At 42.8% G+C, this 12,138-nt stretch overlaps 1 protein-coding gene across 3 annotated transcripts; it reads right to left on the reverse strand.

Moving 5' to 3' along the window:
- Nucleotides 1-1,248: 1,248 nt before the first annotated feature.
- On the reverse strand, nt 1,249-12,138 carry LOC119270152 (ENHANCER OF AG-4 protein 2-like). Of its 3 annotated transcripts, none has more exons than XM_037552123.1 (8): nt 12,081-12,138; nt 10,857-10,995; nt 10,153-10,400; nt 4,015-4,104; nt 3,767-3,920; nt 3,081-3,220; nt 2,939-2,974; nt 1,249-2,381 (listed from the first exon to the last, which is right to left on the reverse strand). In XM_037552123.1, the coding sequence occupies exons 2-8, from the start codon at nt 10,930-10,932 to the stop codon at nt 1,695-1,697; spliced, it is 1,431 nt and encodes a 476-aa protein (XP_037408020.1). In that variant the 5' UTR covers nt 10,933-10,995; nt 12,081-12,138; the 3' UTR covers nt 1,249-1,694. The 3 variants fall into 3 exon arrangements, with proteins under 3 accessions (XP_037408020.1, XP_037408019.1, XP_037408018.1); XM_037552122.1 differs by having other exon boundaries at nt 12,086-12,132; XM_037552121.1 differs by lacking the exon at nt 12,081-12,138 and adding an exon at nt 11,179-11,225.

Here is a 12,138-nt window from a genome sequence, read left to right on the forward strand (position 1 = left end):
CTCATCTGAATCTCTCGAACAAAAGAGCACCTTAGTTTTTGGTTCCTCGGGTTTATGTCACCAAAATCGGCACCAAAAACCTTGCATTAATTTTGCTTGTGTTGTAATTCGCATCACATGCAGTTATAAAAATCTACAACCTCTGTACACTAATACAAGTACATTAGTTTAGAGAGGGAGTAGTACCTAACCATGGATATTATCATTCTGTTGAAATTAAAAGTGTCTTTAATATCAAGATTCTTGTCACATCCAGTTACCTGAAGTAGCTAATATTTGAACCACCTTTTCCTACCATTACGAAACAATAAGTCCTTATTAAGCTGGGAAGTAATCGAATAGCAGTGGATCATGAGATAGTAAAGAACCACACTATCAACTACTCCCTCTGTCCCAAAATATAAGAACGTTTTTAATACTACACTAGTGCCAAAAACATTCTTATATTATGGGACGGAGGGAGTAACATTGTGTATAAACGGAAATTACTTTTAGAGCTCAGACTTTTATGGAGCTCACTGAAGAAAATTTTTGACAAAAAATAGATCACATGTTCATGTGGATGTATTCTACATGCATGTACAGTATCACAAAAAACAGGTTAAATATGTTGACATGCGAGGTATACACAAAAGACAATTTCGTGACTTTGAAAACGGTGAACAGTTACGCACATTGTTCACTACAAATAACCATGACTTTCCAAAACTAAAAAATCCAATGACTTTTGTCTTTTCTCATAGTCACAAGTTAACTAATTTCACAATTAAACTTTACACACATAGAAATACATCCATATGAACATGTAGAAATTTTTTCATATATTTTGAAACTTCGAAATGTGATTTTCGAAATTTCAAAATAATGGGCTCAGGCTCCATGGAGCCCAAGCACCAAAACGCCTCACTCCATGTATAAATAGCTAGTAACATGGTGTTTAGAGCAGACCGTTCTAGGCGGTGACAAGCAAAGCACACATGATTGATAAATAGCAAACACCATCAAGGATCTAAACAGCACATCACCAAGTTGCTGCAGCTAAATCTAAGCAGCATAACCTTAACCCAGCATAGAAATGAGCACGAAAGGAATCTTAACAAAACACAAAAGCAGAGTACCTCTCACATCAAGCACTAGAATTACAACAACAAAGCCTTTAGTCCCAAACAAGTTGGGGTAGGCTAAAGCACTAGAATTACCTTTCTCAAAAAAAAAGTACTGGAATTACCTGCACGGCTGCACCAAACATCACAAGAACAGCTATGTATTTTTCTGTCGCAGCAATTTCCCAGAGAATACAGGTAATAACGAGTTACCAACAAGTCATGCCAGACAGAATCTGTCTTTGACTGTCACGATTTCAGAGCTCAGTCTGGCCGACAGAGCAACAGAATCCAAACATGTCGAAATCTATAGTTTTGACTCCATGGCCAAGCTGGGAACAACTAGATCAGTCAACTTGACTAAATGTCTGCGCAAGCTAATATCAGGCTAACTGACTAAAATGTACAACACTGGGACAGCCTTCCAAGCTCCACAACACATAACAGTGATGAATCATCACGAACCATATATCCTTTGAGGATGAAACGAAACCTATGACAAGTTTTCCAAAGCTCCATGTACCTCGATTTCATATGCTGGCTGACTGGCGCTACTAATCTGCAGATAAGCGAACTACTCTCATTTCCTGTTCATTGATGGGGTGCCGAGGGGAAAGGCGGACCATAGAAGGGACCCCCAAATCCAAGGAAACCTGGGTGAGGAGGGTTTGGGGCACCAGGGAAAGGCGGTGGCATGTTGATCATGGGATAGTTTACAGGTGGAGGAAACGGTGGGAAATATGGCATTCCTCCCATTGGAAGAGCAGGAACTGGCATAAATGCATCTGTAGAAGGTGGTGGTGGTGGTGGTGGTGGGATTGGGGGCGGCATTGAAGGTGGAAGTGGTGGTGGGCTAGACTCTGGTGATGGAGGATACTGAGGCGGTGGTGGTGGCTGTTCAAATGTATCAGGATACGGGAGTGGGGGTGGCGGTGGGGGTGCTTCAGGCTGAGGGACAGATATACCATTCTCTATCTTCTGCCTCTTAGTACCAGGAGGGTGCCCTTCTATTTTCTGCTCAAAGTTGCCCCTGGTGGCTCGTGAAGAAAAACCGCCGTTGAGGGTCTCAGGCTCACCTCCATCTCCTTCCCGTGAATACATCACTGCAGTCGATCGTCCCTTCTCGACAGAATTAGCATTAGCTGAAACTGGGGGAAAAGTAGCAGGCACTTCAGAGAGACTGGAGTTCTCAACCCCATTAGATGGCTCGTGCCTTGGTACATCTATTCCGAGCTTCTGGCAGAAGTCATCAGCTTTCCTATATCTGACCTGAGCTGCCTGGTAAACAAGGAAAACGTAAGTACACAGTACTGCTATTCAAACAAGGGCATAAGGCCCATGCAAAAACAGCTGCCTCGCAGCAACAATACAAGCATAAACCATTGTGTACAGCCCTAGTACAAAACATACCAATTTAACCCAACATCAGGACTTAAACTTTCATTGTTTAATGAGAAGAAACTTGTCTATCAGAAAACATGTAAGATGCCGGATACTTGCAAACGAATATTCTAGTCATACAAGACATGAAAAACATGTAATGACCCATCCGGTACTTCCCCTTTAAGCCTATAAAATTACTCACCCAATATATCATTTTTTTACAGGGAAGTGGCTGCTGGAATTTAGGAACCAGGGCATAATAATCTAGTGCACACAACACCTGATGACACAGACATGCATTGATGTGTTTACATTGTAAAGTATTTCTATCCTTTATGAGGTATACATTTTCATTTCTTTAAAACATACTTTTCAGTGAAGTGTAGTGTAATCAGAATTCTGCAAAACCAGATAATTTAAAAGGAGGGGGGGGGGGGCATTGTTGAACATACCCGAAGTTGGTGTCTGACAAGTTCTGTCTTGAACTCCTGAAAACAAAAGAAACATTAGGACGAGCAGCCGCAGACCATGCAACGAATAAATCGTTCTATCAAATAGATCTTAAACTTCATACAGGCATGTACTTCTACACACCTGCTCATGGAGTGCTTCCTTCAAATCAGATACCAGAGTGGCCCTGAGTGATTCAGACATTTTGAATTGTTCAATGGTGTTTCTCAGAATACTATGTTGTTCCTTCAGCTCCTCCACAAAGCTATATCCATTGCTGCTCCCTGACAATATGCAATAAGATTTTTGAGCTACCAATAGTACACAACTGATAACTACAGGTAGTCTATGCAAAGGACAATACAAAGCTAGTTGATTAACTGCAGCCTTATAAAGTTACTACTGAAGTCTAGGGATGTAAAGTTGCACAGAGCTGGACCCACACAGGTTGGGCTGGTCATAGATGAAATGGCAACTTGCCAAGGTGGAAGTAGTCAGTGTATTCGATCGTGCCAGCACATATTTAACGGTTTGACTAATCTTCAGGAAAATAACCATAGGCCACCAATGAAGCTAACACTGAACTGTTATCCATAGCACAGCAGATTGCCATACATACTAATTAAAGGGATACAGGTCTCATTCCTCAACCCACATGTGATGCAGGCCATTAGTTAATACGCGCAGTGTCACAGTACCGCTGAAAGTCCAGGTAATACTAAATAGTAAGTGCTAGATGAAAATGTAAGATAATACTGAAACCCACTTGCACAGCGCCAGAATCATACTAGATCAGATGTAAAATAATATCTTATGGTTATACATCTTACCTAAGTACGAATTTCCATACTCTTTGTTCAGGTTGTCAACAAAGCTTAGAGCACTGTTGCATTCTCTCATCAACTTGGCCTCATCTACAGGTGCCCGCAGCATATGCTTGTAGCTCGATATAACCTTCTCCACCAGCTCTCCACCTGGTTTTTTCTGTAAATGTGTGGAACCACAATAAGTTGTACACAGTACAGACGACAGGCACAGAGGAATGATATGAGTGTGAAAAGAAATTAATATTACTTACCGACTTTAGCTCCTTAAATTTGCGGGTGTATTCTTCCTTTAGGAGTTGTCCTTGGGTGCCAAACAACTTGCGATCTTCCCATATGTCAACCTGCAACACTTACATAATTTAACACCACAGGCCCACAATTCTAGCCCCTGCGTAAATGGTGTGTCATGGGATTTCATACTCGCTTCGCCCAAAATAGTTAACTCTAAACTGCTACAATTTGAGCCAGAAGAGACTATATGCTAGTGTAACATTATGCAAAGTAGCAAGATGAAGGATCAAACATAAATGCAAAATCACATCATGCCCAAGTGAGTGAAACTCCTAGGGATCTGAGATGTACATGCACACACCATTTCTCTGCTTCTTACCCACAATACTTCGCTGGGACAGATATAACACAAGAATAACATAGGATGCATGCCATCAAAATTTTCAAATGTAAATTTACGTGGTTCCAAATCAATGGCTCACTGTGATCAACTCCTGTTAGATTGATTACTTGCCTTGTTGGTCATTTCATTTCGGTTAGTTTCCTTATACACTTTCCTTTTAATTTCTGCCTGTTAGATCATGTCAACCTGTCCCGGGTGAAACAATAATCATCTTCAACGCACTGCCTATAGGTAAACATAGGATCCACAAGATACTAACAGCAAAATTATATACAGGCTCCTACCTGACATAAACGCCATAAAAGATGCACAAACAAAACCAAAGTGTAATTTCTTCACTTGGATTATGCTTCACAAAAAGATACTAACAAGAGATGATCTAAGCTCAAGAGGTTTGTCGCACGAGCCACTTTATAAAAGTGTTTGCGATTGGCTGAGACCATGGCCCACATCCACAAGGATTTTTGTTTTCAACCAGGAAATCTAGACTTCATTTGCTCCTAAAAAACATCCAATCTACCTCCATCGATAAACCCCACTCCAGAAACGGTTGATAGGATAAAAGACCACAAAGTTGTCAGAAAGAAGGTGTTTCAATGTGGTTTTGATTTACACCTTACAGAACATTTGGAATGAGTTGTTGCCGCTAGTGGCCCTACATGTGAATGATGACATGTACTAATAGACATAACTGTCGACAGAGGACGGAGGTTATGTCGTATTTGAGACCCCTACGATTATTCTATTAATCCCAACTGAATGATGATTGGGCATCACGAGAGGATGGCATGCTGTGGCCAGTTGTGGTGGTCTTGCCTGTCATTGATGATGTCGAACCGTTTGGGCATTGGTTGACTGATGTGTTGTGGTCAGAGACACCAAGTCGCAGGCGCAATGGTCCATGACGCTTGTGGGCAGAGTCAATATGTGAAGCTCCTCGTGGCATGTGTTGAACTCGAGTTGGGTTGTGATGTTGAGGCTCGAATGGCATGGCCATTAGGGATGCAAAGCAGTGTCCCGCATCAGCCCACGTCCTTCGGTTGATCAAGAAAACCAAATATATTCCCTCTGTTCTCTATAATTAATGTGTTTTGTGCTAGTAGCTCAGCTTAGTGGGCTTTAGTAGGACGCAGCTTTGCAGCCCTAATGGCCATGCTTTGGGCCTAGTTTAGCTAAGCAGTGAGCCCGTTGTATGTGTGGCTTTCTCCTTAATTTTCTCTAATGAACCCAAGATAGAAGAAGAAAAAATAGGTGCTGTCCTCGAGATCCATCCTCAGGCGCCGTGAAGCCAAGAGGAGGTGATACGCCAGGTTCCACGGGCATCACCATGCTAAGTGAGGAAGCTTTGAGTGAACCAATGATGAGGTGATACGCCAGGTTCCATGGACATCACCATGCTAAGTGAGGAAGCTTCGAGTGAACCAATGATGAGGGTACATGCCAAGGCTATATAGAACATGAGGTGGCGCTATTCCTTGAGGTCTTTCCACTTATATGACCAAGGATGATGTGCTACCTAGCACATGGACCTTTTGTATGCTTAGGTGTGAACGAGGAAGCAAGGAGATGCACTTTTAGGTGCCCGAAACTACCAGATTTGACAGAACACCTCCCAAGTGCCTCGGCTCTCCTGTACTACTAGACCCTTACCCCGGAACCAACAGACCCATCAGAGCACCTCCCAAGCGCCACACCTTCCCAATACTACCGGAGCACGACTCTGGAACCTCCAAGCAAGTAGAAGGACTCTAGAACACCAAGCTCCATCCAGAACCACCGAGCACCTGCCTCGGCACTAACGGATGCCTCATACGATGTGAAGACTCCCTTCATCCGAAACTACCAAGTGTTGCATACGTGCAACTTAAATAGGCCTACAAACTTGTAAGTGGCCTTCGCCCCCCTAAAACCTAGGGTTACAAGGCAAAGTATAAATACCACATCGCCGCCTCTTAGTTAGACAAGTTAGAAAACTATAAGGGATTAGAGAGCTTGTCTCCTACCTACCTCCCCCTTGTGGGGTCCATGGCCACCTGCCATGGTGATGATTCAAGGCTACCACTCATGTGAAGTACCAAGTCCTCCCTAGCCACTAAAAGAACTCCTCTCTTCGGATTGGGGATGAATCTCTACCTTGTCCTCTTTTTCCTTTGGATTTTTGTGAATCAGTTTGACCAATTTATAATAAGTCGGTCACATTGTTGACATGGGTTCCGATTCAAAGGCTTACATGTTTGGCGTTTGTTGTAAGATTTGTGCTTTTCCGTCTAGGCTTTTAGTTATCCTCTCTTCCTTTTGGTTTTGCTTCTTTCCCTCCTCCAATTCGTGAAGATCAGACAACCCAAGCGCAACCCGACACATCAGGAGGGGCTTCTCGTCCCTCGTCTGCATGCAAGAAGTTTTGTTTTGGTTAGATTTTGGTGTCACGACTACATCACCCCGACGGGGATAACAATGTTGCCTCCAACAAAAGTCCGTTGGCTGCAATCTCATCTCGGTGGCTTTGCTTCGTTGTTGCCAGGGAGCTTGTAAGTTTTTGTTCCCACACCTTCATGGAAGACGAGTTGGTTTGTGTTGTTCGTCGGTGTTTCTCCATGGGTACTGACGGCAATAGCGTTGTCTTCTTCAACAAACTCTTGTTTTCAGCCTCTACAAGCATGGTCGTCCGCTTGGTCTAGCGATCATGGCGCAACTACCTCTCTAGATCGGGGTATTGCCCCTGTCAATATGCTTGGCCCTAGTGCCAACCTCGTCGTACACAACGGTCTACCATTGCAATGATTCAATAAGGTTTTGTCCTCGACAAGATCTTTGCAGGACTGAACTTCTCGATCTTGTCCTTCGCCAACGAGAGCTATGGCGGCACAATGACAAGTTTGGATGCATCTTTGGCTAGGTTTTTGAGGCCTAGATTCTTATGTAATTGGGTCGATGAATCCCCCACCTTTTGGATTCTAAATATTGAGAACAATGTTTGTAAATTAACAAAGTGACTTTCCCTAAAAAACGACCAATTTTTCCTACTTACATTGAACGCGAGAGCTCGCCTTTGGTGGCAGAGGGAATATGTTGAACCAAGTGTTGCGTATCCGAATTTTGAGAAGTTAATTAAGTTCAACTACTACTCCCTTTGTTTTACTATATTTGTCATCAACCCACCATGCGCATAAACCAAGGAAGAACTAAGCAACAATGATGACATCACATCAAATATGTACACTTTTTACTCCCTTAATGGATAACCTAATCGGAATATCTCGAAGCTAGGGACAAATATAGTGAAGTGAGGGAGTATATTTATATATGTCCAATGTGTGCAACAAATGTAACATATGAAGGAGCAATGCCCTTGGAATATAATAATAGATAACAATACAAGGAATGTTTTAAAAAGGCAAAGAGAAAAGAGGTGATTAAACCCACCAAATGCTTGAAAATGGGGGCTTTAATACCTCCATTGTGCCACCACTACATACATATCACATAAAAACTTCCGCTAATAGATCTGCTCTTCCATATGCTAATCCTTGGTGCTTCATGACAATTTTTATCACAGATTCACACTTGCGATCGCACGACTCATCTCAACCACATCACTGTAACCCTGCATCTTCTGGTCATTGGCTCCCAAGAAGTCACTAATTAATAGTGCAACATTGCCAATGTTATTTCACCACTCCACTGATGGTGTACAGCAAGTATCCATTTACTTCATCTTGATCTTTGTGTGTTTGTGCTTATGCCAAATCTGCTCTCTTTTTTGTGAGATACTATGGGTCATTGTTGATTTTATCGGTGATTTTATTAGACCAACATATAGCATGGCTTCAAACTGTAAGTCAGCCCATACACTCCGGGACGCCATCTCAAACAGTGTGTCATCTTTGCTGTGAGCTCCCCAAAGTGGTTCATGAATTCAAGCATAGTTCTCGTCCGCCGAAGGGTGTTAAACTGATGGGTATGTGCTTGAACTACTAGCGGTAAAAAATTGGTGCGGAGAGCCGCGCACATGGCCTCCTAAGTGAACTTGTGACTCTTTGATTCATGAAGTTGTAGCGATCGAGCCATGTTACCAACGAAGTGAAGGGTGGCAATTCAAACCCAAAGCTCAGGCTGAAAGCCATACACAATAAAGTATTTCTCACATTCCTTCCTCCAGAATTGACGACTATTACCGTTGAATGTGGGAAATCCAGTTTGAGAAGAGACCAACTGGAATCAGGTATACGAGGTAAACACATGTGCTCTGGATCTCCACTCGGGCCAGGTACAAAAGAAGTTGATAGGAAGTGACATATGAGTGGTGGTAACCCCATGAGCCAAGTACCCCGGTGTTGTTGAACTCGACATGGCCATAGGCCCGTGGTTCTTGGAGCCAGTGTCGAGCATGTGATGAGTAGCGTGCACCACTGTTATCTCCCTTGCAGCAGCCGAGGTCACAAGATTTGCATGTAGCGTGGCTTTCCCCACCTGCTCTCGCAGTATGTCCGCCAACATACAAAGGTTAGTCACTGCTGACCTCCAGAGGTCCTCGAACTTGTCATTGTCCTTCACTCATCCTTCGTTCACAGCCACCATGAGTGCATCGATTTGCTCCTCCATGGGGATGATCATGGCAGCTTGCTTTCTCCGGTACCATGGCTTCTCCAGGAGAACTACTAGCTCTGATACCAGATTGTAACATCCATCTGACTAGAGATCTCAAGGAGTAAGGGAAAGAGAATAGGGTGCTGAAGGAGGAAGAATAGCTTCTCTCATATGTTCTTGGTTGCTAAGTATTTCTCAGTGTCTTAAACAGAAGGGGCTCTGCCCCTACTCATAGCTCAAGTCTGGCACGCAGGCCCAGTCCAGTGCACGCACAAGGAAACGGTAATCACCATGTGACAATAGCAGCACACCTGTTGTCACCTGGGCCCTCCCTTGTATATGTAGCTAGGAGGCCTCGAGAGGTCATACCAATTACAGAACAATGGATATGTGTTGTAAGGTAGGTTAACTGGTTGATCCCCGCAAATAAAAAATCTCATAATCTGACCCGCCATCCACAAACAAGACTTCTTCCCCTAGTAAAATTTTCTATATGATAGGAAAACAGTGAACATGAAAGTAATACCGATGTATGCTGACAGATGGTAACTTTAGAAATTAGAAAACTAGCTCGACAAAAAAAGGCAACTAATCAGTCTGATCTTCTGTTAAACTCAACTGATGGATTGACTAAAAGCAACTCAAGCCTTCAGATTTACATTTTAGAAGAGGAAACAATTAGATATTGCCTATTGCATGCATATCAGTTTCATGCACCAAAAAATAGACTAGATTGCTAAACTTAACAATCAGTAAAAGCAACTAATATGACATAAGGCTGGTCATGATGGAAAGTACTCCCTCTGTCCCAAAATTCTTGTCTTAGATTTGTGTAGATACGGATGTATCTAACACTAAAACGTAACTAGATACATCAGTATTTAGACAAGTCTAAGACAAGAATTTTGGGACAGAGGGAGTATCATATACTAGCACATCATTTAACATGATATGGTATCATAGCTTGGTATTATAGTGACCTTGTTTATTGCCATGCATGACACATACTAGTACATCACTTAATATGATATGGTATCATATTAATAGATGTGAGCTTTTAAGTGCTTCTGTATATAACCATCAATAAGTTTCACCTATCAGCCTTGCCCTAAAAGACACACGCCAACTACAATATGAGATAATAAAAACATGAGTAAGTTTCACGTACCAGTCTTTTTACAACATTTCGTCCAAAATCATCACCGTTGGTGAACAGGTCATCTAAGGCAGCAGCGATGACCTTCAAGAACTCATGTATATATCTCATGCCATCCTTCTTACTATTCTGCATAATATCATTTGCAAGGTACAGCAAAGATATCTTTCTCTCTTGAGGAGCTGAGTGAAAATCTTTATTCCATATGTCAACAACTTCCTGGCAACAACGATGATGGAAGATGCACCAGTGCGATAAAGCTTTTTTTTGTTAAGCATAACAGTAGATTTGAGCAAAATTTTCAAGCTGTGCAGTGAGCTAATAATTGCATAGACACATCTTGAGCAAAATATTTCTATTCGTACACAGCTCAGGAAGTCATCAGTTCAATGCAAAAGGTCTACTGCCACAGTGATCTGAAATGCTAAAAGTAACAACTAACAACGCAGTCAATACTAACATTTTCCATAAGCTGTCTTCTCTGACTTTTTGCTTCCCAAACTATAGAAGCCAATGAGTTGAATGAACAAGTCAACTGACAAAGTATGATGAAAATGATTAATCTGTGCTGTTTGTGTGTTGTGCCAAGAGCAACTAGAGAAATGTAAAAACTGAACTCAGCCTCTTCTGTGCGAAACTCTAGTTGGGCCACATTTACACTAAAGCACATGCAGAAAAGAAACCTCTAAGTTAATGCTGGCTGAAAGTAAGGATACTCTCTATACTCTGTTGTGCAATATTAAGCTTCGAAAGCTTCTGCGCAAAGATCTCTGCGCTGAATCCTGTGCTCATCTTATGTAACCTGGCTTGTTCTATGAGAAACTCCCAAATGGCATAGCAAATGCAAATGCAAATCTGCAAAATAAACAAGAACATTAGGAAAATTAGTGACCCTTATTAAGCAATATATTAAAAATCTACAAATTATAAGTGATGTGTGCCAATGATAAAAGCAGGACACACATTCCTTCCCCTTATACATAATTTGCTTTTAAGCCATAAATACAGTCCATAAAAAAAGATAAATTAAAGGGCAACCTGGTGCATGTAGCTCCCGCTTGCGCAGGGTCCAGGGAAGGGTCCGACCACTTTGGGTCTATAGTACGCAGCCTTTCCCTACATTTCTGTAAGAGGCTGTTTCCAGGACTTGAACCCATGACCTCATGGTCACAAGGCAGCAGCTTTACCACTGCGCCAAGGCTCCCCTTCCAAATGATACAGCAGATAAACAGAAATATTTTTAATATCTTCTGTCGCAAACTATACCACGGGGTAACAAATAATGGAGTCCATATAAGTTATCTGCTACAGTACCAGTGCACAGCAAGGCAGGTTCTAAGCATCCATGCAACAAGTAAAAGGGAAAGGAAAACAAAATTCCACATATATCTTCTTTAAAGCTCCTGATTATCTCACCAAACCAGCATTGATTGCTCAAACACATACAGAGACTCTCCAAAGAGTGTCGGGGTAAAATGTGGTGTTTGCCAGATCACACTCCCAATCCCCAATATGACACAGAACTAGGTAGGTATGGCCGTAAAGAAAAAGCTGCAGCTTTCTCGTTGGGATGGAAATCGGCAGCAGCAGCAGCAAAAGGCTGTCACTAGACTACACTAGCGCACCGACAAGCAGAAAAGAAAAATCCCATCTTCTTTGCTCTAAATCAGCACATACACCATTCACGAACCGCTGCAAAACTAGAGAAAAGAAGAAAAGAGGAGCCCTTCGGGATCCCGGCGGCCTCCGCAACACCAATCGAATGGGGAAATTCCCCGAGCAAAGACCACCCAGGGAGGCGGAGGCGCCGCCCCCTGCCGGCAGCAAACCAAGCAGCGCCGCCTAAAGCAGAGCAACAGCCCAAAGCAACTGCGGCACCACAGAGCATCACAGAGGGGTGGAGAGAGCGGGAGGGGTGCAGGGGCGGCGGGGAGTAGCACCTGACCTTGCTGGGATTCGGGTCAGCGCATCGAGCGGGGCGGGGGAGGGGGAATTCTA

Source organism: Triticum dicoccoides, chromosome 3A (assembly GCF_002162155.2).
Source record: "Triticum dicoccoides isolate Atlit2015 ecotype Zavitan chromosome 3A, WEW_v2.0, whole genome shotgun sequence".
In the NCBI taxonomy this organism is placed as follows: Eukaryota; Viridiplantae; Streptophyta; class Magnoliopsida; order Poales; family Poaceae; genus Triticum; species Triticum dicoccoides.